General features: G+C 42.9%; 1 protein-coding gene across 4 annotated transcripts in view; it reads right to left on the bottom strand.

Moving 5' to 3' along the window:
• Positions 1–10,368: 10,368 nt before the first annotated feature.
• The window catches only part of OPRK1 (opioid receptor kappa 1), a 65,534-nt gene continuing 48,724 nt past the window's right edge, over positions 10,369–27,178 (bottom strand). For 3 of the 4 annotated variants that reach the window (XM_079901675.1, XM_079901673.1, XM_079901674.1), the window contains exon 3: positions 25,105–26,275. In XM_079901675.1, the coding sequence (XP_079757801.1) occupies positions 25,743–26,275 (533 nt within the window). In that variant the 3' untranslated portion in view covers positions 25,105–25,742. Of the gene's footprint in view, positions 10,946–25,104; positions 26,276–27,178 lie in introns of those variants that run through there. The other variant, XR_013824559.1, reaches the window with a different exon arrangement.

Below are 27,178 nucleotides of genomic sequence, written 5' to 3'. Positions count from 1 at the left end.
ACCTGCTTTTGTCTTGAGTTATGGCTACGATTGCCTGAGACCTACGGAAGCAAGTCCCTCAGTTGGATGTTCAAGGGGCAGAGCCCCACCCACTTCCCTGCAGGCCGCAGCTGTCAGGACTTACAGGCTGTCCCCTGGGTCCCTCTGACTCATTTCTGACTCCAGCCAGCTCCCCTCTCTGTTCCCACACGTCTCTGTGGACTCACTGGCCTGAGTTTTATGCTTCTCACTAATTGCATCTATGTCTCCATCCTCTCTCCAGGTCATCACAAATTACTGTTTCCAAACCCCATTTTTATCTTAGCTGCTCATGAAATGATTCTTTTTTAAAGATTGAAAGAGCCTCTGTGATCACATATAACTGAATACAGAACTAGCCTCCCTGTTTATCGGTTTCATTAATGGGGGGAAAAAATGGGAGAAAAATCAGTCCTGACAACTGGGGAGCCTCGTTTAGACAGAACAGCAAAGCTGACTGAACGCTCTGCTTCTGAACTGGATGCCTTGGTCTTGGGTAAACAGTACAGACATAGAAATTAATCATTCTGAAATGTGAACTTTGATTTAAAAAATATTTTAAGGAGTTGTCTGTATTATTTACAGGATCCAATCTAAAACCTTTATCATGTCATTCAAGATTCACCATAATTTAGTCTCAATTTAGTTTATAATTCTTTTTTAAAATTGAGGTGAAATCCTCGTAACAAAAATGTAACCTAAAAATGAACAATTTGGTGGTATTTAGTACATTCACAAAGTTGTGCAAACACCACTTCCATCCAGTTGCAAACATTTTCATCTCCCAGAGTAAACTCTGTACCCACTAAGCAGTCTTCCTTCACCCCTCTTCCCCAGCTCCCGGCCACCACCAGCCTGCTTTCTGTCTCTAACGAGTTAACTATTCCGGACATTTCATATAAAGGGAATCATACAATATGTGACTTTTGGGTCACATACAAAGGGAATCATATAATACGTAACATATTTCACTCAATATAACGTTTTCAAGGTTCATCCACATTGTAATATGTATTAGTACTCTATTCCTTTCTATGGCTGAGAAATATTCCACTGTTCCGTGTTGTATTTACGCATTCATCAGTTGATGGACATTTGATTTCTACACTTGCTACCTTTGGCTGTTATGAATAATGCTACTATGAACATTCAGGTACAAGTTTTTATGTGGACATGCTTTCATTTCTCTTGAGTGAAAATGAATGGAGTTACTGGGTCATATGGTGACTCTATATTTAACCTTTTGAGGAATTGTCAGACTCTTCCAAAGTGGCGGTACCATTTTACATCCTAATGGTAGAGTCTAACAGTTCTAATCTATCCACCTTCTCACCAACACTTGTTATTATCTCCTTTTAAAAAATCACAGCCTCCTAGTGGGGATGAAGTGGTATCACATTGCAGCTTTGATCTGTGTTTCCCTAATGACATTGAGCCCGATTGCATGTGCTTGTTGGCCGTTGGCACGTCTTCTTTGGAGAAATGTCTGTTCAAGTCCTTTGCCCACTTTTATGTATGTACGTATGTACTATTTACACCTGATGTCACCGTCAGGCTCAACGGTGACATACATTTTTGAAGTTCTAAAACTTGCATTGAGTAATTTACTAAATTTTCGTTTATGTGGGAAGTCTGAAGCTGAGTAGCAGATTAATAGAAAGATTTTCATTGAAAGAAGGTGGTCATAGAAATAGAATGCACCATGGATCTAAAAGTGCGCCCATTTTTAAATTGGATCATTTGTCTTTTTGTTGTTGAGTTGTAAACATTGAATATTCTGGATCCTAGACCCTTATCAGGTATATGATTTGCAAAAATGGTTTCCCTTCTGCGGGTTGTCTTTTAATTTTCCTGATCGTGTCCTTTAATGCACAGAAATTTTTAATTTTGATGAAGTACAGTTTATTTCTTTTTTCTTTGTTGCTCATGCTTTTAGTGTTAAGTTTTAAATTTTAGATCAAAGAAAAGATGAAGAGTGAAAAAGCATCTCTCTGGCTCAGTGCTATTTGACTGCCTTCAAAAAACTTACAGGGAAGGGAATGATGAGTTGTGGCCACCACTTTCTCTCACTGTTTACAAGCATGAGGAACAAACAACAGAGGCCTTTTAATGTTTATAAATGATACATTTTTCTGAGAACTTGCCACTCATCGGAAAGAGCACTTTTACTTCAAGAGGCTGAGATCTATCCTCAAGGATAAAGTGCAAATTGCTTGTTTATGATCAAAAGGCTGTTTTCTGGAAGTCTGCATTTTATATCTTTTCTTAGAAAATACTGTGGATGTTTTCCCATCCCAAATGGCAAAATCCTAATTCTAACAGCTACATACTAGACGAGGGTCTTGTGAAAGGTACTAGCATTTATAGGGTACCTCCAGGTTTTAAGTACATGAGAGATCCTTGACGAGGATTGCCCATTTAATTAGAAATAGACTGTCTTATCTACATGATTGCATTGTTATGACTCTAGTTTAAGGCTTAGCGGGAGTATATAAAATATGCCTTACGTCTTTCAGTTTGTGGCTGGTAACTGGGGCGGGAGCCATACAATTTCAGCGGCTCCCGTGCAGCCCCCCTGAGGACGCCCTGGCAGGGGAGTCAAGGATGGAGGATGAGCTCTCTCTTGGCTGCACAGACAGCACCATGAAAGGACAAGGTGCTGCCCTCAGGTTCCACGGGCACGGGTGTGGGGCAGAAGATAGCTCCCTGCTCAGCCCTGCGGGAAACACAGGTGTGGAGCAGTTTGGAAGGGGTGCAGTTTTCCTGCTGGTGTCTGCCCAAAGTGGGGTGGGTATTGCCAGAAAGGTTTTCCAGTGTTAGACCATCCCAGTCCTTTGGCCGGGGGAGCAGGCTTTTCTCAGAGTCTTTTGAGTCTGTGCCATTGGCAGTTCTGGACCAGAGGCTCTGGAGCGCCATGTCTGGGTGATAAGGGACCCAGGGGACCCGCTGCTGTGCTGTCCTCAATCCAAGGTCCCTGGGCTGCCCTCCTTCCTTCTACCTTCCAGAGTCTTCCTATGCTTGTTTGTTTATTATATCTGGGTTTTTTAGTTGGAAAAGGGAGGAACTGGTAGGAATAGGGTCTTTGCCAGAACTAGAAATCCCCCCCCTTTTTTTTTTTTTGGTGGTACGCGGGCCTCTCACTGTTGTGGCCTCTCCTGTTGCGGAGCACAGGCTGCGGACGCGCAGGCTCAGCAGCCACGGCTCACGGGCCCAGCCGCTCCGCGGCATGTGGGATCTTCCCGGACCGAGGCACGAACCCGCGTCCCCTGCATCGGCAGGCGGACTCTCAACCACTGCGCCACCAGGGAAGCCCTGAGGCTGGTATTTTTAACTTCCTCTTTTGGGATTTGGGGTGTGCTCTTTTTCCCCTATTCAGAGGAAGTAGAGAGTGTCTTTATTTTTTTTCCCAGACAGGTAGCTCTCCAGTGTTGACACAGAAAACCAAAATATTCTCATTCTTAGAAACAGCTACATTTACTACGGCCAGCCTGCATAACCAAGTTCATTTATAACGTTGTTTCTATGGGAAAATGCATTTAAAGCTCCATAAACTCTCAGTAGAATGGAACTTCGGGAAGAGGAGCTGAATGTAAATTGGAAACACCTGCAGAGACGTAGCCTCCCGACCATGGGGCTCTTTCTCATAAATGTCATTCTCAGTTCACCGTGTTTCACGCATCTTCTCCTGTTTGTCTCTATATTAGTAACTATTTCCCTTTTTGGTTATTAGGAGAATATGAAAGTTTAATTCACTGGAATCCTCTCCTTTCTTCCCTCTCTCCTCCCTGCCTTCCTTCCTTCCTTCCTTCCTCCCCTTCTCTCTCCCTTCTTTTTGTAGAGGAGGAAAAACTTTTTTTCTCTACGCTCTTCAGTTCAGAAATTGGGGCCTTGGGCTTCCCTGGTGGCGCAGTGGTTGGGAGTCCGCCTGCCGACGCAGGGGACACGGGTTCATGCCCTGGTCCGGGAAGATCCCACATGCCACGGAGCGGCTGGGCCCGTGAGCCATGGCCGCTGAGCCTGCGCGTCCGGACCCTGTGCTCCACAACGGGAGAGGCCACCGCAATGAGAAACCCATGCACCGCAACGAAGAGTAGCCCCCACTCGCCACAACTAGAGAAAAGCCGCTCACAGCAACGAAGACCCAACACAGCCAAAAATAAAAGAAATAAATTTAAAAAAGAAGAATGATAAAAATAATTTAAAAATAAAATTAGAAGAAAACTAAGTTGGAAAGGCAAATTTTATTTATTTTATTTTTTTGGCTGTGCTGCTGTTGCTGAAATATCGGCTTCCCTGGGCACCGAGGCCGAACAGAAATACGGAGACAGGGATTTTGGAGGCAGAGAGAGATGGCTTTATTTTTCTGCCAGGCAGAAAGGAAGACACAGCAGGTTAGCGCCTCAAGAACTGTGCCCCCCCTCCTTGGGAATCAGGGAAGATTTTATATGTGGGGCTCGCAGGCCAGGGTCTATGATAAGAATCAAAGTAATGATCCAAAGCCTTGCATTCTTCCTTTCCTTTACGTTATTTCAAAACAGTCAGAGGTGGCGTCAGGCTGCCCGGTAATTGGGGTCCGGCAGTCTGGTAATTGTGTCCTTTGCCTCTGGTTTATCCACCGGTGACCTTGAAATGCAAAAACTATAGGGGGTGATTTGTTACGAGGGGTGTATAGAGTGTAAGTGCTGGGGACATAATAAGGCTAAGGAGTGAGAGGCACGGGAGGTAACTCACACAGAGTCGGGGTGACTGGTGCCCAATGTAAGTTACATCGTGTCAGGGAGTGAGGTTAGCTTTGTAAAGTAAAAGTCTAGTTACTACAAATGAGTGACAAAGTACAATAAGAAGTGATTAACTTTCAGGCCAGGTTATGCTTCTTCTCCAGCCTGTTCACTGTTCCCTTTATTTTCCTTGTTCTGAGGGAGGGACAACTTCATTTTTATTTTTGCTGCAGCACCACACACCTTGCAGGATCTTAGTTCCCCAACCAGGGATTGAACCCGGGCCTCAGCAGTGAAAGTACCGAGTCCTTACCACTGGACCGCCAGGGAACAACTGAGAAAATTTTTAAAAGATAAATCTGGTGAATGGCAGAGCAGAAGCAGAGGGTTTTTCTAAATTTGGCTTTGGGGAAGAAGGAGGTAAAATTTGAATGTGTTCCCCATGCCTTGGAGAGGAAGGAGGGACTGAGAGGTTCTGCGGGTTTATGTCCAAGTCCTCTGGCACAAATGGGTCAAAGATGAAGCCAGGGAGGAAAGTATTGGGAGGGGGCAGAGGAGAGGTTTATCCCCCTGGGACTCGGTAGTGCTTGTTAAATAAAAAGAACCCGAAGTCCCAGCCTTCTCACTCAAGTTATTGCGCGTCCTTGGACTCACAGCGAGATCTGGAAAGCGGAAGTCGACAGCTAAGTCGTGATGTTTTAACGCACTCGATTGACAGTCAAGGATGTTCTTAGCGTTCCTGTTGTCTGCCTCCAGATGACACTCTGGGGACGAGTGATCCTTCAAATTTCTAATTAACAAGAGAAGGTCAATGGAAATTAACTGCACTGCATCCTTCATTATTGTTTTCAAAGGTGCAAAATGCTGTTGATGTCCTTTTTGTTCCGTGTGTTGCATTTATCACTTTGCCTCATTTCTTACGTCCACTTGAGGCTTATTTTTCCCCAAACCACTAATTCTCTTCCTATAGTGGTGATTTTTATGTTAAGTTTTCAGGAGTATAAATCTTACAGTTACCAAGGGAATGCAGTGTCCTTGTAGCTTATAAATGCCTATTATTGTTACTATAATTATCATTATTTTCTCTTTGGCTGCTCAGCGCACCATGTGGGGTCTTAGTTCCCTGACCAGGGACGGAACTCTGCAGTGGAAGCGCAGTCTTAACCACTGGACCGCCAGGGAAATCCCTTATAAACGCCTATTATTTCTGAAGTAAGTGGCCTAGACTCCGAGTGTCAGTTGCTTTCCTCCTGATGACTGAAGGTTAAGTGGAATGCTTCTACAAGCTTTCTTGCCCTTGAAACATCACCTTCTGCCCACACCCAGGAGGAATCTGGGCTGGTTCCTGGTGGGCTCTTGACTTCCCACAGTTCTGGAACTTGCAAGCAGCTCAGTGACTCGTGGAAATCCTCCATTGAATCTGGTCTTCCTTGTTTACCCTAAAACTGGAATGCCAGACGCAAAATGCTGATTTCACTGAAGGGAAGAGACTAAGGAACTCAGATTAATGGCGCATGCACGCCCTAGATTCCATGGCGCGATCCCACGAGAAGCACACGAGAAGTATTTGTACTGATGTGGCCTCTCCTTCCTCACAACCATCCGTGGGATGTCGACAGCAGAACTGCTGGCCTGAGATACTTTAAAGTGTTCAGGCTCTTGGTGTGTGCAATATCACAGTAGAGATGTTTTATCAGGCAACGCCGGATGTGAGTCATAGATAATGAAGCAGACTGAGCCACCCTGGCTTATGGGTGGGCAGATAATTTGAATTGGAAAATTTAATTCTCCCTGAATTTGCTACTGATTAGCAGGAAAATCAATGTGAATTTCAAGATCAGACACAACTGATCACCTAGAATCTCTTAGTTGTCCATTAAATACACAAATGGATAAACACATATGTGGCTGTCATGAAATCATCAAATGTTAATTGAGACAAGAAGGGCCTTAGGAGTATTCTGGGGGGAGGCTCTGAGAGCTGCAGACGGGCCCCCCGAGTCTCTGGCAAGTATCGCAGGAAGCACCCAATAATGACAGTCGGAGAGCACGCGGCGCTCCCACTGGACTGGACGTAGTTCATGTTCACACCAGCTACAGGGAATAAACTTGGTAAAACATGGACACAGCAGAATGCTCAGGAGAATATCCCTCAGTCGATGAGTTAGCTCAAGCTGCCGTAACGAACACCGTAGACTGGGTGGCCTCAACAACAGAAGTGAATATCCCGACAATTCTGGAGGCTGGGAGGCTCCTGGTGACAGCGCTCTTCCTGGCTCACAGGTGGTCACCTTCTTGCTGTGGCCTCACGTGGCATTTCCATAGCCAGGAACAACTTTCTTCCGTGCAGTGACCAGGGGCTCAGCCACTCCCCAGACAGGTAGAAGGGGAAGAAGCAGGGGCGGGGGGAGCACAGAAAGAAGAACCTTCTGGGCCACATTCCTTGAGGTCACAGTCCAATATACAGAATGCAGTCACTGGACCATGTTTAACCGCAGAACTATTGGTGTGGATTTTGGTGAGCAGCTGATGGTTTCCACTCCAGAGACCCCCCAGTACCCATCATGCCTTCCACTGCACACATGTGAAACCCTCACCCTCCTCTTAAGAGACAACTCAAATCCCATCCGACTGCTGCACTCAGCTCAACTCTGGATCTCTGTGCCGTCTTCTTTGTTAGGTCCTGATGTAGTTCCCCATAGCCTGGCACTTATGAACTAAAAGGCAGGTGGTCTGTGCTCCACCTGCCATCCCCCATCCCATAATATATGATGGTAGAGCAAGGACAAGGTAAGTGAAGCAAAAACTCTATGCAATAAAAGGACAGATAGTATCGCAGGGCAGTCCCAGGTTCACAGAAGTAATGGGATTCTCCTGGGTGGGTGTCAGGACTCTCCTGTGCCCTGGCTGGGGTCTGCTCTCTGGGGTACATGCTCTTGTCTAATGTGTCCCCTGGGTCCAGCCTCTGGGAAGTTCTTCCTTCTCCACCATCTTCCTTGGTCACGTCTGAAGTGGACATTCACGAAGAACAAGAGTTACGATACTACAACTTGTTAAATCAAATATCCATGTTAAATGTCAAGGGTATCAATGATAGATACAGAAATATAGTTTATAACTCCCAAATCACAGGGGGAGAAGTAAGACTAGTGAAAATCTGATCGAGCCAATGAAAAGGAGTTAGTGCATGCTAAGTGGAAAACACAAACTAAAACGGTAGGAAAAATCAGAATACATCTCTAAGTACACTAATGTAAACAGATAAAACTTACTAAATAAAAGAGATTCTCATATTGGATAAATTGGAGAATCCAGCTATATGCTTTTTACAAGGAAATCACACAAAACATAATTACACAGAAAAGATGAAAGTAAAGGGATGACAAATACTCCATGTTCATTGTGACATCATTTGCAGTTGTTCAAAATTAGAAATAATATACATGCCCGTCAGGAGGGAGCGGATAAACAAATGCAGTCACTGCACTTGGTGTGAATGTGCTCGATTTACTCTTATCAACATGTATGAACCTTAAAAACATAATATTTGTGAATGAAGCTTAGTAATGCAAGGATGCACAGTCTGACACCAATTATTTAGAAAAATGTAAGGTGTAAACAATATGAATATATACAAATATAGTACAAAGTTTTAAAAACATACATAAAAAGATGCAAACTAACTTTAGGATAGTGGTAAACTATAGGTTGGGAGAGGAAAGAGATATAGGGTTGGGATTCGATTATTTAGATACTATTTATATCTTAAAAATTGAAGTCAAATATGGTAAAATGTTAAGTTTGGGTGTGTACAATTTAATATATATTATATTATATTTCTATGTATCTGAAAAATATACTACTGATAAAATAAGTGTTTGGGCTCATGCCCAAACACTAAGTCATCCAACATCATTATACCTTTCTCTCCTGCAAAACTTCCTAGTTAATATTTCCTTCATTCCAAGCTTCAATAAGTGCTTATTCCAGTTAGAAGTTAATAGATTCTTCCTTTTAATATGCACACTTAAATCCAAAACCCCCTTTGTGTTTCTGTTCTCTGTCCCAAAGGAGATGAGGAGAGTGGTGGGTCTAGGTAAGAGTGATGAATTTGAAGCACCTGCTCACTAGAATAGAAAAGCCCTGGGAGAATTCTAAAAGATAAGTTTAGGAACTTCCCTGGTGGTGCAGTGGTTAAGAATATGGCTGCCAATGCAGGGCACACGGGTTCAAGCCCTGGTCCAGGAAGATCCCACATGCCGCGGAGCAACGAAGCCCGTGCACCACAACTACTGAGCCTGAGCTCTAGAGCCCGTGAGCCACAACTGAGCCCACATGCCACAACTACTGAAGCCCACGCGCCTAAAGCCTGGGCTCCACAACAAAGAGAAGCCCATGCACCACAATGAAGAGTAGCCCCCGCTCACCGCAACTAGAGAAACCCCGCACGCAGCAATGAAGACCCAACGCAGCCAAAAATATAATTTTAAAAAATAAAAAATAAATTAAAAAACTGACCTGGTTGTTACAGGAATTCCAGTGTCTCTTTTCTCTGTCCTCTCCTTGCAAATAACAATCTACCAAGTTAAAACAAAAAAAAGTAAAATGTAATCTTTTTTGATTCTAATCAGAAACACTCAAAAGTTATATATAAAATCAACATATAAATGTTATTAGGTTAGGGCTTCCCTGGTGGCACGGTGGTTAAGCATCCACCTGCCAATGCAGGAGACACGGGTTCGAGCCCTGGTCTGGGAAGATCCCACATGCTACGGAGCAACTAAGCCCGTGCGCCACAACTACTGAGCCTGCGCTCTAGGGCCCGCGAGCCACAACTACTGAGACCACGTGCCACAACTACTGCAGCCCACGTGCCTAGAGCCCGTGCTCTGCAACAAGAGAAGCCACCACAATGAGAAGCCCGCGCACCGCAACGAAGAGTAGCCTCGCTCACCGCAACTAGAGAAACCCCGCACGCAGCAACGAAGACCCAATGCAGCCAAAAATAAATAAATAAATAAATTTATAAAAAAAGATAAATTTAATAGTTGGGGGCATAGAGAAGTAACTTTAGAAGAGAAAGAATATTTCAGGGAAGAGGTAATTTTGTTATTATTTTTGTTGGTGTTGCTGTTAAGCAAAATTATTTGGGTGAATTGATGACTCATCTTGATGTAATAGATCAGAGCAAAACAAGACCTAAATATCCCCGATTTTCAGTGCTTGAATTTTGACCATTAGACTGTAATTCTTATAAGTATGGAACATTTTAGATATTTCTTAATGACTAAATGTTTAAAAGCAGTGAATTCATTGCTTTTCAGAATGAATTAGAGTTAAGATCATTATCTAAAAATGGTTTTTCCATAAAAGTGGAAATTTACAGCTTACTTTAAGAATTTATTGAAAAAGCTCTTTTTGAACAATGTCAGAGAAAAAAAATTATTGTGTCCTTCTCCTTTTACTGCATGTAGCATTTAATAAATTAGTATTTGAATATTTCAATGCAAGATATATAATATGTTCACATGCATTATTCAGATCTTCTTTGCAATTTATCAGTTTGTAAAATTGATATTTATACAGCATTTAAACTTATTTTAGTTTGAAAGATCATCTTTCTGGAGTTGGCTGTCATCCCAACCAAGGTTGCTGTGAGGCTTTCTCTCAGGTGGGTTAATAAATACAAGGGGAGGAAAAAACTTTAAGACAGTGTAATTTCAGTGTCAGGACATGCTGGCTGGCATAGCATAAATTATTAGAATAAATATGAAAGCAGTAAAATATATTTAGATGTGAGGATTTTGGTCGATAAACATTCTCAGAATAGCATAAGAAAACTACTGTTTTTCAATGTACACAAATCTGCTTGATAAATATACCGAAGGATTCAGTTTTAAAATTCAAAGGAAAAATAATAAAGTTTTAAAAATAATCAAGCCAAACAATGATCTTACGAACTTGAAACCTGGGGAAAAATTAATTCTTATATGATTAGAATGTGTGGGGGAAGAAAAGGTTTTGCCTTTTACCCTCCTAGGTTCTTCAGCTGGGGCCCTGCAAATCAGACTGACAAAAGACACATTAATCAGAGAGAAGTAAACAGAAGTTTACTCACATGTGCAGCACGCATATATACAGGTGAGTGATGAGTAACTCAAAAGGGTGGTTAGAACTTGAGCTTCTGTCTATAGCATCTTACCAAAGACCTATACATTTGTAGAGAAGTGACAAGACAAAGGAAAAGGTTTTAGGCTTCCAAGGGTGACAAACTGTGGGTAGGTAAACATGGGGGAAATTATGGAGTAAAGTATGTTTGTGCACGTGCATCTCTGCACCTCATCTGTCCTCCATGTGGTTATAAAAAAAAAAAAAAATCCCTGCAGAGGGGATATATGGCAGTCCTGATTTCTCAGAAGTTTCTGCTTTTGGTCGAATAAGGGAAGCTCAAAAAAGGTATCTTTCTGCATCTACTGACTCTCAAATGTCTTCAGCTAAAAATAGTCCTTATGCCAAAGTGGTGTATTTTGGGGTGGCATATTTTGATTTTATAAAAATGCATTTAAATTAGTTTGGACCCTAACATTGATCGTAACACCTACCCTTAGCCTAACATTAATCCTAACTCTATGAAATGACATTTACCTATTATTATGCTTCCTTTTGTGTTTGCTTACTTTGCTATTTCTCCCCAGAGGTGAAGAAATGCCTCTATGTAGGGGGCATCTTAAAATTTTTATGAAAAATACTTATTCAACCAAAAGAGCTTAAAAATAGAAGTACTCTACAATAACGTGTGGCTTACAAAATCTTTTGGCGTTACCTCCTCCAAATGCTGCAGCCGCGCTTGTGGTCAAGTGCACATTCGTTGGAAGGAGTTTTGGTGCTCTGGTATAAAGGGTAGACATTTGGGGGAGCTGAGACTTTTAACAGTGCTCCAAAAGTGTTTCCTTTCCACGTGTTCCTCCCACGGCCCCTCAGGCACCGGCATGTACTTCAAAATATGCCAGCGTAGCCCTGCCCTCAATTTCAGTGGGGTTTCAGAAGGTAGAAAGGGTACTTCCCTGCAAGAGAGGCCCGGCGAGGCAGAGGGCTTTTAGGAGGACTGCTCAAATTATGCCACAGTTGTCACCTTCCCACTTTGCCCATGAATACTGTTTGCAAAATGAACACGTTCTTTTCTGGAACACGAAATTTACCTCTCAAGAGGTGATTTGACAAGTCCCAGACAGGAGTAACAGTTTTCTCTCTTGGTTATTTATCTGAGGATCGACATTTCAAAGCCCTGACCCACAGATCCTAGAACATTTTCAAGGAATGCTTTTACATGCAATCAATAGAAGTGCTTTTTCCTTGGAACTGAAGCGTCAGTGGCGCTTGGTGGTCTTTAATCATGAATTGTTCGTGATGGTTGTTGGCCTCTCACCAGGCACTCTGCCCAACTTGCCCGCCATCTACACCAGTAATTGTACTTTACTTGTGCTGGAAGCTGCCAGCTACGTGAAGACAACTAGTTTCCCAAATAATTGGCCTAAAACATACTGCATTTTCACTCTGCATTGCATTTAATAGAAGTAAATCCCCCTTTCTGTGCACCACAAAAGACTTTTATTTTTGTCTCTATTATAGCATTGCTGTCATTCTATCTTAAATCATATCAAGCTGTTTTCAGACCTACCTCACCATTAGACTATTAATTCCTCACATGTAGGTATGTTTCTTATTCATTATTATATTTCTGACACCTAGAATATGGTACCTGGTATATATCAAATGTTGTTTAAATATTGTAAATGAAATAACTTTCACCTTATGGTAGGGTAGGATAATTTGAGGGGCTCGTGTGTGCACATGGTGTTATATGGAGATGTATTTAAAATTTCACGTGTTGTAAGAATAAAAGTAAAAGATGCCTCCAGATGAGAGAAAGGATTTGAGTGAGAAGAGCTGTCAGTGGCGAGCAAGGGAAAGCCTTGTCTGGTTATTCCTTACTCTGGAAATGAACAAGTGCTGGAAACATTCCAGCAAGAGTAGCTTAGTGGTGGCCCCGACAGAGCTGCTTTCAAAGCACAAAGAAGGTTTTCAGCTGAGCCTCGTTGAAGAGCTCTAGGTAGCAAGACCTCTGAGATCACTTCTACACCCCCCTTTTAAGGGCAAGAGTCTACCTTGTAATAGAGACCTTGCTGAGCACCCTCCATAGTTAGACACTGCTGGCCTTCGCAGCTGCTAAGTCAGCAGCGCAGGGCGGAGGTTAGGGTGAGGCCTCCTGCAGAGAACCACAGATCCTGCTAGGAGGGGGAGGGGTTGCCAGGACAACCTCAAAGCCAAGGAAGTTGGGGTTCTCTAGTGAGTTAAGTGCATGCACTTTGCTCGCAGTCAGATTTTGACCTGAAGCAAGTTAAGTAAGTCTTCCTTTCTTCATCCGGAAAGTGAGGATGATTCCTGGCACAAAGTCAGCACTAAATACTTGATGTTATTATTTTTACGTTACCTTTATTATTGGAGTGGCAAGAGCTAGGCTAAAGAGAACAAAAAGGCTCCGGGATAGAAGAGCAAAGCAGCCAGGAGCCCAGAGGGACAACTCGTTTATCCACAACTAAAGATAAATCGATTCAGGAAGGGTCAAGGATTCCACTTGGTTTTAAGATGTTATCAGCTCAGACTCAAAGTTCGAATCAATTTAAACTGAAAGATAGTAGCTCAGCTCAGCCAGATAATGTTGAGGAAAAGATAACAAGGGCTGTGTTCTCCACCTGCTCTGCCGTCCCAATTGCCTGTACTGTACAAACACGTCCATGTCTTTGCACTCATGGAATTTTCTTTATTTTCCTTTGCTTACATTTTCAGGGTTCCTTCTGGAAAATGCTAATCTCATGGGAACAGAGGGTCTAGAGAAGCCTCATAACCCAGGGAGTAGACAGGGCTGAGCAGAAGTGAGCTCACAAGACAGCAAGGTTGTTTCTCCCTCTCAGGCTCCTCTCTAAACCAGAAAGAAAGAACTGCCGAGAGACGTGATCTGGGCTGCCTCGTGCACGTCCTGAGTGATGACAAATCCAGTCTTACTGAGTTAATATGAGCTGGCTTTTTAAAAATCTTTTACCAACATATACTATTGTAAATAAATACCTGGTTGTGTCAGCTTTTAAACTTTTGTGGATAAGTGAAAATTTACTACGTTAGAAGATATTTTCTTAGTCCCATACTGTAGATTTCATACACATTTAGCAGATGAAAGGAGAAAAGTTTCAAAATGTTGGGTTTTATATATATATATATATATATATATTTTTTTTTTTTTTTTGGCTGCGTTGGGTCTTCGTTGCTCGGCACGGGCTTTCTCTAGTTGCGGCGAGCGGGGGTTACTCTTCGTTGCGGTGCACGGGCTTCTCTTGTTGCGGAGCTCGGGCTCTAGGCAAGTGGGCTTCAGTAGTTGTGGCACGCGGGCTCAGTAGTTGTGGCTCACGGGCTCTAGAGCACAGGCTTCAGTAGTTGTGGCACATGGGCTCAGTAGTTGTGGCTCGCGGGCTCTAGAGCGCAGGCTCAGTAGTTGTGGCGCATGGGCTTAGTTGCTCCGTGGCATGTGGGATCTTCCCGGACCAGGGCTTGAACCCGTGTCCCCTGCATTGACAAGCGGATTCTTAATCACTGCACCACCAAGGAAACCCGTTGGGTTGTATTTGACAAAAGCTTTTTAAAAGCTTTAAATGTTACTTTAAATCCAGTTCTTTATCACCCTTTTCCATTTTCATAATATCTCACTTCATTCCTGATGAGTGGGATGCTTTTCTACATATGCCTGGGACGGAAGACTCAGCTTACAAGCTCGTGGGAACGCTGCGCTCTTGCAAGTGCCAGGTCAAGACGTTAAGAGGGCTTTGCTCTCAGTCTTTTTCCCTCCAATTAACGTGCTGTTCAAGGAAAGAATCCCAAAGACTGTAGACAGCTTCTCCTTCTTTCCTTTCAAATCGACTGCATGATTGCTTGCAAATAACATTTGTTTTGCAAACTGGCTGCAGAATCATTATAAGCCAAACCTGGATCTCTCGGGGTTGATTTTCGACTCTTATTTTTACATCTTGTTCTGAAATTTGATGAACTGGAAGTAGCACAAGAAAACTGTTTAAAAAGCTCTTGCTGGGGGGACGTTTCATGACTTATGGTTACAGAAGGGATCTCTCTGGAGCCCAGAGGTGGTTTTGTCAAAGATAAGCCAAGCGGACGTTTGTTCAGGTGGTGAGAATACTTTATTGTCACTACCGACAGCTGGGAGAGTGGAGCCCCATTCCGATTTGTGCTGAGTGACGGGATGTTATAACGGGAGGGTGAGGGAGTGAGAGGGGCAAGCAGGGTCTCAGTAGAGTCAGGGAAGGGAAAAACCACAGAGCCTTGGTCAGTGTAAATGCATCCAGGCAGCTGTGTCTGCTGGCTGACAGCTAAGAGAGTTAGGATTTTATTCTCCCATAGAGACTGGAAGACGGAGGCCCTATGCTTCCTGATTCTTTCAGAGTGGCCTTCAGGTCCTTGAGAAAGGCACTCCTGAGTTGTAGGAGACACACGCCCATCTCAAGGGCAGAGAGGAAGGATTCACAACGGTAAACCCTTTTCAGGAAAAGCTCTAAGAAACGGAGGTCAAGGGCCCATCCCTTGGTGTTAACTAGAACAAGCAATAGACAGCCCTGAGCAACTCCAGACAGGAACTCAGAATGGGCTGGGTCTCCCCAGAAGCACTACCTTAAGCTGCTGGAGGCCAGTTTAAAGTCTGGTCCAGTCTGCAGCCTGGGGTCTGAAGGAGCCGTCACTGCCAAGAAGTTCTGTGGTTCTGGGTTCATGCGAGAGACCCAGTGCTTCAGTTTAGACGCGTTTTTCAAAAAGCTTTCTACAGTATTGTAAATCTAAGCTCCCTATTTTTGAATGGCACGAATGCCCTTGAGTTACCTTGATACTGTCAACAACATCAAAGTAAGCACAATTTGCATCTGTTCCTTTGAATACTTCACGTATTACTTCTGAGAAAAGTATTTGATTAGAACCCGTGAACTCAGGGGAAGAGCAGAAGGAAAGAGTATGTTCTGTCCAAGTTTGCACCCACTTCAGTTACATTTGCTTTCTATGAATAGTGATCAAAGGGTTGACTTAATACGTGAGAGTTCATCTTTTTTCATAATTTCAATTCCTTAAAATTTACAGCTCATACACTACTGTTTCATGATACTCTTTTAAACCACCCTTTAAAATTATTCTTCTGTCTTAGGATTTATGTTAACCCAGAATAGATTTTTAAACACTCCTTGATTAGCTCTGTAGAAAATCTGTCGCCTCTGAAGTCAACTCAGCCTTAACCCAATACCTCAAGATTATTTATTATTCAATTAAAGGGTTCTGAAATAAATGTAAATGGCTGCAGAATTTTAAAATATGTTGATAATGGCTCCCCATGAGACAAGCTGTCAAAGAAATGACTAGCATCTAAAATAAACGTTTCCCCACGAGGGCTTCAAACCGCTAGGCTGAGGCAGTGCATCTCAGACTCTCACTATTCCGAAGTGCAACGTTTTGGAGAAGCAAGCTAGCAAGCTTCCATTTCAGACAGCAAGAAGCCCCTCAAAGTTTTCAGAAGAGCCGTGTTTTAGGGCGCAGTTAACAACCTTTAAAAGGCCATTTGCAACCACAAGAGGCAACAAATGACATTTAGCTTGTAAACTAGCAAGACGCTTTTGCTTCTCTGCGTGTGTGAATGTGACTGTGTGTGCACATGTGTGTGTTGTGGATGCGAGAGACAGAGGCAGAGAGAAGGAGGCAGGGAAAGGAGGAGGGGAAGGCAGCCACTCTGAAATGGACCCAGAGCAGCTGCTCTGTTACGTAGAATTAGTTTGCTAGGGCAGCCGTAACAAAGTACCACGGATTGAGTGGCTTAAGCAACAGAAATTTATTTTCTCACAATTTTGCAGGCTAGGAGTCCGAGATCAGGTGTCACCAGAGTTGGCTGTCTCCTTGGCTTGCAGATGGCCACCTTCTCCCTGTGTCCTCACTTGGTCTTTCCTCTGTGTGTGTCTGTGTCCTAATCTCTTTTTATAAGGATACCAGTTCCATTGGATTAAGACCCACCCTAATGACTTCATTTTAACTCGAGTACCTCTTTAAAGGCCTTATCTCCAAATACAGTCATATCCTGAAGTTCTGGGGGTTAGGACTTTACCATATGAACTTTTGGGGGGGGACACAGTTTAGCTCATAATATGTGCGTTAATATTTGACTCTCAAATTTCAAATGAACATTTATCACAAATTCAGTATAGGCGATACACAGGAGTGAAGGAGAAAAGCTTTATTAAAAAAAAGTAGCTCTCAGGAGATGAGTTTTTTTAAGAAAGCACTCAGAAGGGCCAAGCAGGACAGCCACCATTTCTCCCAGTCAAGGCCATAACACCATCTCCTGCTGCGCCATTTTCAGCTAAGCTTTGGAGTGACAAACATACCTGTTATCATGAGGACTCTAATGCCTCAAGGAGAAACCCTTTCATGACGACCCTTCCTTCTCCCCGCTGCCCTTCAACACACCCCTACCCCCAACCAACTGGGTCACAGTAAATCCGACAGGAATGAAGTCAGAGGCAAGGATTAGGCTAACTCACAGGATAAAATATTTGTGACTTTTGTTCACACCTTCTTGTTTACAGCGGAAACAATACGTGGATACACAGCTAGTTAACATCAGAGCCGAGTTCCTAATTTAAGATCATTGCATACTGTTCAGGATTCTGTAGCTTCTATGTAGAAAGTGGAAACATTTACACATCTGTTCCACATACTTAGTTGATCTTACCATACACAAAGCACTGTGCTAGCCTCTGAGAAAATACAAATTACCTGTAAGATTCTGCAGCTGGATTCAGAGCGCCTGTAGCTGTTGGGAGGTGGCTGATGGGAAGGAGATTGGGACATGTTCCCAAATGTTTCTAAAAGAGGACAGTTTAAGATCAGCATCATATGAATGGATAAAGAAGATGTGGCACATATATACAATGGAATATTACTCGGCCATGAAAAGAAACGAAATTGAGTTATTTTAGTGAGGTGGATGGACCTGGAGTCTGTCATACAGAGTGAAGTAAGTCAGAAAGAGAAAAAACAAATGACCTTGAGAGGGTCATCTTATCACAGTTTGTTCATGTAAGCAGAACTCAAATATGAAAACAGGCTACGGAAAAAAAATATTTTAGTTTACAAAAAAAAACGTCAGCACTAAAAAAACAAATCAATTCAGTATCTATTGGTGCATTATTCCTTAAATTATCTCAGCACACAAACACTCTTAATTTTCAGTCAGACGGAAACATGCTCCTGCAGGCATGTGTCACAGTCTTGTGTGCAGTTACCAGAAGAACGGCAGAGCCCTCTTCTCTGTATACTGATGGAAAACACATCATTTTAGGAATTTTCCCCTCACTGCCCCTGTATCATAATCTCTTCTCCATGGCAATGTAATGCCTGGCTCCATCCTCCTTGAAATGATGTCTAATTTAGACCTGATAATTGCAGGGTAAACATAAGTATAAATACCCACCATATGACCAAGTGTCATCTTTATGGAAGATATAAAAAGTTGTAAGACACGGAAGGTATGGCAGGTGCAAGAAAGCATTAATTTAGCCGGCAGTGATAAGCAACTGTACACCATGTTCTGTATTAGCAGTGCCATTTTTAGTGTTATTCCAACATCTGAAAATATTAATTTTTTTCCTAACAAATGTCACCTTGTATTATTTATAAAATAATGTCAGTGTTAGAACTCTTCAAAAGTATTGTTCCGTGGCTTATGTGCTAAATTTTACTTACTAATTTTAAGAGCACCCTATTCTTTTTTATGAATCCAAAATGTGTAAATTTGAATACTAATTGCTATTAGCACTCAGGAATATAAATATTTTTAGTGTGGGTTTTCTTCTTGGTTAACCATAAATCCAGAGCCCAGTTCCCAGAACAGAAGGAGAGAAGTGAGGTAGTTTGTCGGAGTGCCATGTCCCTGGGTCCTGTGCTATATACTGGACTATACTGCTGCTCTCCACCTGCAGATACCTTTTACAGGTACATTCCTTTCAAAGCTGCTGTCTCCATTTTTCTCTTCCCGCCAGTTTCTTCCCCTTTCTTCCTGTAGAGCCCTTGAGGAGAGGGTGAAAGTTTGACCAGATGGATACACTGGTGGACAGCTGTTGTATTTCTCTTCCCAGGGTCCATTTCCTGTCTCTGGTAATAGATTCCTCCTTCTAATGGAAATCCACTCTATGAGGTTCAAGGCAAACTACCCTTCCCCAGCCCCTCCCTGCTAGTACACACACGGGGCTGGATGGGGGGCACATAAACCAGGTCCGGCCAGTTGGAGTATTGCATCCCTCGGTAACAGTGATTGACGCAGGGATGGGGCAGTTGGAATCCCTTCCTTGGATGTGTGGGTGCTGGAAAAGAGAGGGTCCCTCTGTTTCTTGGGTATCATGAGCGATAAGGACCATATGAGCCTGGAGCTGCCAGTACCACAGAGAGAGATTTCCCGAAAATGAAGGCAACACAGAAGAACAAAGATATGAGGAGCAAAACAAAGCCCTGACATCATCATTTGAGCGTTGAATCCATTCATGTCTATCATCCGAGACACTCAGCATCCCTGAGCTACGTGGCAAACAGAGCCCCTGTGCCTTATGCACCAGCTGCGGTGGTCCCTTCAGGTTAGGAAGTAACCAGGTCAGTCCTTTCCTGTTCCCAGTACAAACAAACGCTCACTTACAGGAGGGATCACCCAATGAGGATAAGGCAGTTCGTTTCTCAGGAATGAATACCTTCTAAGTTTGGAGAAGGAAACAAAGCCCTTGGACTGGGCCTCTCATGATGCTGGAAGACAAAGCCCTGTTTTCATCATGCTGGAATACTCAGACCCCTCCCCAGGACACAGCTGTGTCCACGTTTTATTTTGCAACGACTGATGGGAAGGAGGTGACAGTAGATGTGAGTCGTGTCCTCACTACCTGCTAGATACCATGTGTCCAGATTTGTCACGTGGTGATGTGATGCAGCCCACGGGGATCTCAGAGTTGTACGACTTTAGAATTGGAAGAAACCATAGAAATAATGGAATACAATGCGTTTGCAGTGAAGCTAATGGAGAATAATAATTATTATATTAACTAACACTTGCTGAGTATTGACTGTAGTATTGTATGAGTCCAATAATTCCAGGTGGTAGGTATTCTTTCTGTCAATGTCTTATAGAGGATGCTGCAGTGCAGAAAAGATAACATCTTGCACAAGACCACACAAATCTCACCTGGAGCTGGGATTTAAAGCGAGGTAATCCAATTCCCAAGTCTGTACTAGTTTTTATCCTCCCACTTGCATCTGTTGCAACTTACCAACCTCCCGTGAACTCTGACCCTAAAAGAGCCCATCGCTTTGCATGTAATAATCACATTTTTTCCCACCTCTGACACTTACTAACATGTGACATGGGCAAATTTTCGTGACATCTCTGTTTCACACAAGTAACTCATAGGTCTGTTGAGAGTATTAACTCAGGACCTGTAAAGCAGTTAGTACAGCAAAAAATGTAAGGTTTTATAATGATTAATACTATATATTGCCATAGAAGCATTGTTCTTTTTAAATCAAAAATTAACCCATCTTTTCCTTTAGTAACTCTCAGCCTTTTGTTGTTTTTTTTTTTGACACGAAGCTTGTAGGATCTTAGCTCCCTGACCAGAGATGAAACCCCGGCAGTGAGAGCGCCACTGACCGCTGGACCGCCAGGGAATTCCCCATCTCTCAGGCTTAAGCTGCATATTTTCAGCCTGAATTTCAGGCTGAGGTGCGTTATGCCACAGAAATATCAAGTTTTATTGGTAATTTCAAGAATATAGGAAATCTACAACTGTGATGGAGAGACAGCTGAGACTTCAGTGTGCTTCCCTGGTCCTTCTTTTTACATCAGACATGGACTCTCTTCCCCTAAATAATATTATTATTTAGATCACCTCGAACAGCATGGAAAGTGTATAAGTTATGAAACACATCCAATTTATACCCCACCCCAAACCATAAACCTACAGATTATAGGTCTATTCCAAGTAATCCTCTAGCCAGGGACATCCTGCTAAGGGCATTCTCTAGATAAGGTCTCTCCCACGGAGCAAAAATCATTAGTTAGCAGAGCTCCAGAGGTCCCGCTGAGAAGGACATCAGGCAGAGTCACCTGGCTTCACTCTCCCCACTCCCTCCCCATGAGCAGTGCGTTGACTGCAGACCAGCTGTTTCAAATCTGTACTCTCCAGTTCCACTAAAAATATGAAAAGCAACTACATTAGACCCTGTAGTTTGGTCTGTGTTTTATATACATCTTTACAGCACGCCTCATAATTATCAACGTCTCACCCTCTGGTATAATCCCAAGACTGTACTGTTGCTAAATTATTTGATTTCCAACATATCGGCTTCCTTGACTATTTGAAACTCAAATAAGTCACATATTGTTTAGTAGTTGCCATGTTAGTTATCTCCAATTATTGGAATACTGTTATTTTAAATTTTCTAGTAGTTTTAAGTGTATCATAAAGACATGGATAGAGCAATTGTAAAAATATATCTAGGTTGATGGACAGATAGACCTTTCGGAATAGGCTCCATTCCACTAATTCGTGCCTCCAGTGCAATACATCATAATTAATTCGTTAGTTGCTTGTTTTTCTTAGACTGTAAGCCTCAAAAGTGTATCTGTTTTGTTCACCTGTCTATCCAGAATCTAATATGACTCCTGGCATAAATCTGAATGAACACCCTTTCAAGCACCAGTTATTGAAAAAAATTAATTATAATGCTCATTTGTTATTGTTATCACTAGTTTCCACAAACGTGGACACTGTCCACCAGAATGTGTAGTGCTGTCAATTAATTATTGAGAGGAAAAGACGTCATAGTGCCTACAACTTGCTGCATACTGAGTTTTCCCTCCAGTCAAGTATGTTAACAATTTCCTTAAAAACTAAATTTCTAATCACGTTCAGCATAGTCCAACATTTTTACAACCAAATATATAGCATCCAGCCCAAGGAAAGGACCTTGTTGCAAATGAATAACTATTTGCTTCCTTAGGCTTTTTCCAATTCTATTTGGAAGGATCCACCAAAAATGGAGTCTTAAAACATACTTGAGCTCCAATCACTCATGAAAAATTGAGTTCGCAATTAAAGATAAATAGTAGGAAGAAATTTGCAGTTTTAAATGAGAATAGGACTTGCTAGTGTGTTGTCCCCAATTAGTAAAAGGAGTTCCCCTTTTCACTTCCCTTTCCTAAGTTTTTGTTTTTATTTACAAAAAATCTTTCTTTTGTCAAGATACTGTTTTTTAAATTGTTCTGTGAGTGTTCAAATACCCTGAGGTTTAGAAACAGTTCACGGCAGTGATGTGGTTGTATTTTATTGGGAGCAGGGCGGAAGGCTGCTTGTTGTTTCCAGAAGAGTTTGATTTTTTCATGTTTTTATTGGTGGAACAGTTCGATTTTGAATTTTGCATATTTTTAATAGTGAAAAAGTGGCTTTTCATAGGGAAGGCAGTATGTACCATTGATTCTGGGATCTTGGTAGCATTACTCTGGAAACAAGTGCACTTTCCTAAGTGACTGATAGGTTTGGGAATTTAAATCATGCACGGTTTAGATTCCTACATGTTCCGTTCCTTTCCATTAATCAACAACAACATTGTCGTGGATGGAAAATTAAAGCAACAGTTTATATTTTTGAGAAACAGTGAGCATCATTCTTGCCGAAGTGCAGCATCATTGAAGCCATTAAAGAATAAATGACTGATTGAGCACAGTAATGGACTGATGTGATTTTAGGTACAGTTTTTATTTTATTGCAAGGCACACAATCATATATACAATGCATAATTATCACCTTCTAAGTACAAGATATAAAGAATATACATTAGAGTAAGGACCATATGGATATGCTTCTGTTTCAGAGAAGAAAACCGCCTTAGGGCAAGCAGGTTCATGCCCTTTTGGGAAGACATTTTCATATTTATGCTGAATCTTCCAGGCAGCTCTTGCTTAGAAAATAAATCTACTGAGTGGACATACAATCTTGTCACAGTTTTCTCCTGAAAAAGCTCTAATTTAAAGCCAGCCAATGTATTATTCCTTTTATTCCAGTTATTCTTATGTCCCAGTACTAGATGAAACACCTATAAATTGCCTGATTAACAGCTATACAGATTTAAGAACTTTATTTCTCAGTAATGCATCACAGAATGAAACCATGTTCTTAAGACTTCTGTGAATTTTCCTTGATTTTTTTCAAAACTATCTTTGCAAACTATGCTTCCTTTTTAGTATTAAGTCTGGAGTTTTGACTTAAACTCTGCATAGGGGATGCATCCAGATTCACAGAGTAACACAAAACACTGACTTCTACTCTTCTTCCAGTCGGAATTATGGCTTTTCATCCTCATTGCCGCCTCCTGCACAGTTTTATTTGTCTGCATTTTTCTGACCCCTCACTAGGTCCTGTCTTCCAGTTCTTGCCAGGGAGGGGAGAAGGGGCTCATGGAGGAAGCTGAATTCAAGGTTAGATACTGGTCCCAAAGAGACACAGTGGACAGTACACTCCTTGCCGTGATTGGAGAACAGGAACATGACGAGATGGGACACAGACACACACTCTCACACACTGTGCATGCACACACACACACACAATGCACGCACACATACACTCAACTCTCACACACACGCATACACACCTTTGGCAAAGAAATATATTGGTGTAAGAGATATTTTTCCTAACATACATGATTCACTTCAACATCCTTTAAAGTACTGCCCTAAAATGACACAGCCGTCCTCTCCTCTTCTGGTCTGGGGACTCTGGTGCTTCCAACAATGGAGAAGCTTGGAACACCATGACCTCACGGGCACTGAGAGCTGTTCCTCTCTCTCCTGGGGCTGCAAACTTAGACACGAAGAGATGCAGGACGCTCAGGCTAACCTTTAGGCTGCAATAATGGCAAGATGCTATAAGGGTATGTGGAGTGTGAATTTAAAGAGATTGTCATATTTCCCACCTCAGCAGGGTTTGTTCCTGGAACCCTCCATTTAAATATCCCTCTCATATGATGGCCAACATTTTTAACCACGGGGTGAACGTCAACCAGTATTTAAGCCATTCCTATGTACTTTTAGCTATAAGAATACAAGGACACCTAAGAAAATCAATGAAAGGTAGGAAATGCTCGAAAGAACAGTTCATTTTCATCAGGGAAAACCTTGCCCCACTGCCTTCACTCAGCTGTGCTACGTGCCATGAAAACCTGCAGCGTGGACAGACAACATCACAGTAAAATTCTGAAACCACGTACAAACTCTTCCATGCAGGGTATGTTTCCAAAGGAGCGAGTACACACACAGGAGAGAAGGTACTCGGTGAACAGAACTTATCGATGTAGTGACGACGGGAGTTATATCGTCTACACATTTGATTTTCCTATAAATTCCACAGGATGCTGCCCTAATAACATACAGGCTTAAAGAAGAGACGGGTGTTATTTCTAAATTAGCCCTTTCTTCTGCCCAGGCAAATTGCAGAAAAAGCCATTACCTTGAAACCATACGTTTCAGGGGAAAGACAGAGGAATGTATATGTCATCTGGAAGTTTTAGCAAAATCACCCTAAATGTGCTGCCCGTTGGCATTATCCTCAGCAGGTGTGCTCCCCGTGCAGCATGGTGCCAGGTATGTCCAAGCCCACAAGTGACATGATGTCCCCCATTCAGCCCACAATTAGGATCAATTTTACTTCTCGCTGAAAGCCACAAAATAGTACCTCAAGATTTACATGAGCAAGACGCCCTCCTTCCATGAATAGAGAGAAGCTGGTAGCAGCGATATATTCATACAGAGACACTGCTTAGGAGCTAGACTCTGCCGAGGCTACAACCTGGGAGCGAGTTAAGCATTTCCTGATTCCTTAACACATGAGTTCTGGGCTCAGAACACCCATTACAGGGCTAACGGGCGCTCAGGGAGTCATGGCGCCGTGACTGATCCCCAGACGGAAGCTTATGCAGCAGCAAAATATCTCGGCATCAACCCTGAACGACTTGGGATCTCATCAGCGTGCCCTCGGGAAACCATCTGGCGGGGAGGCAAGCCCATTCCTTATTTGTACGTACACTGTTATTTACAGAGGAAGCTCTATGTATAGTTGGTGGTATTTAAACCACTTTGTGTCTCTTGACACCAGGACATGCTTTATCATGAGGTTATTTATCTGAATAGCATGCTAAAAACAAAGAAACCATAGTTTTCAAGAGGTTAAACGATAACCACCTCTTGCACGTTTAAATGACTTTGTAAACATCAGGACAGTTTCCTACTACACGTGAACAGCAGACGCCCCAGGTGTGGGTGTCTTAAGCGGAACTCCTCACCATGCAGCCACAGGAGATGCGTGTCCACACGGCGGTAAGCGAGCTGGGCATGGGCCCTGGACATGGTTTTCCTTCTTAATGACGTTGCTGCTGTCAGTGTTCAGCGTCCGGATTGGATGCCCGCTAAGCTCTGAAACCACTTTTCTTTTCTTTTCTTTTTTCCTAAACAGAGCTTTAGACTCCACGTTGCATAGGAAGGTCACAGCAGATGGGTCCTGAACGAGATCTAGGCAACCGGAAGGAAAAGGCTCGTTTCTTGGTCCCTCAAAGGAACTGGGAGTCGGCCTCGCTTCCCCTCCCTAGACAGGGGCTGCATCTCCTTGCTCACACCTCTTGCGCTCTGTCCCCACAGCCTTGATGTCTCCACTGACCTGGGTCGCTAATGCAGCCTGCATCTCACCACCTCGGACCATGAGATTTCTGAAAGTTTGTTAAAACTGCTGCCCTTCCAGCTCAGACTGCAGTAGTAATCTGAGTTAAACCTAGATCGTTGAACTCCTCTCTACCCGGAGAACTGCAGGACGACATCTCCACGACTAGTCATACTGGTTTATTTATCCCATCAGCATCCCTCAGGTGGGCAGGATCCTGAACGGTGTTTCTGACTCTGTCAGTGCCCTGGCGCTCCATCCTCATCTTAATTGGAAAGCAGAAGTCCCTGAAACACCGCTTGAAGTTTTCATCGAGAAACGCATAGAGAATGGGGTTCAGGCTGCTGTTGGTGTAGCCTAAGGCGATACAGAAGTAATAGCTGGAGAGCGCAGCCGTGCTGTAGGAGCTGCTGCCCAGAGCCTCCACGAGGATGAAGATGTGGATGGGGGTCCAGCAGATGACGAAGACCGCCACCACCACCAGGACAAGCCTGGTGATGCGACGGAGGTTGCGGTCTTTCTCTCGGGAGCCGGAAAGGAGCCGGACGCTTTTTAAGCGCAGGATCATGAGGGTGTAGCAGACGATGATGATGAAGACGGGGATCACGAAGGCAAAGACGAAGACACAGATCTTCATGACGAGGTCCCACCAGGAGTAGTCGTCATCCGGGAACTGCAAGGAGCACTCGACGACGTCCATGTCTGCAGGAGGTGACAAAGCAAAGCCACGAGAGGAACATCAGTGGTTAGCTCTCCCCTGCAATTTATATAGCGCCTTCGGTTGCAAAGGTCCAATCATGGTGAGCCGCTATTACCTGAAGCAGATCACCAGTTAGGAATGAATGCCGTGCATATTAACCGTGCTATCTCTGCATGTACAACAATGGAGCCAGGTCACCATCCACTATTAACAAACACAATGCTACAGAATAAATACGATTAGCCAGCAATACGAATTATCTCGCTGTGGAATGGGCTGACGCGATGATTCTCAGAAGAGCTAAACTGTTCATTTAACGCATGAGTACTTGTTTGCATTTCCATACATTAACAATTCTCCCAGATCAAAGGCTATGACAATAAAAGCTAGTATCTATTTGTAATAAATGATTAAATATTTCAAATCTAGCCATTCGATTTAACAAAAGCCAACTTGTCCAAAAAACATTAAGTGGTTTACAAGAAATCACAATGTGGGTCGATAAAAATTTAAACAAAATTTGTCTAAATATGACCCAGCTGTTGTGATTTAATGGAAACAGTGGTGGTCACTGTGATTGAGAGCATTGTTGAAACATGAGTAAACTTTTGAAGAAGAAAGAGACGGAGGAGGACAAAAAGGAGGAGAAGAAAATGGAAGCGGGGGGGGAGAGAAAGGAGGAAGAGAGTCACCGTCATCACCGTCATCAAGGAAGTTCATAAATCAGACACGTTTTTTACTTTTGCCAACGTTGACTATGTAACAGGTAAAACGACTATGTTTATAGGATAGCTTAGAAAATGGCTTTATTTGCTCTGCTTCTCTTTGCTGGACAGTATTCTCTTTGGAGTGATCATAATATTAGAAAGAGCAGAGACCCAGGATAAGAACATTTTATAATATAG

This window comes from Stenella coeruleoalba, assembly GCF_951394435.1.
Source record: "Stenella coeruleoalba genome assembly, chromosome: 17".
Classification (NCBI taxonomy): Eukaryota; Metazoa; Chordata; class Mammalia; order Artiodactyla; family Delphinidae; genus Stenella; species Stenella coeruleoalba.
Note: the sequence above shows the minus strand (reverse complement) of the source record. Positions and strands in the feature narration are given on the sequence as shown.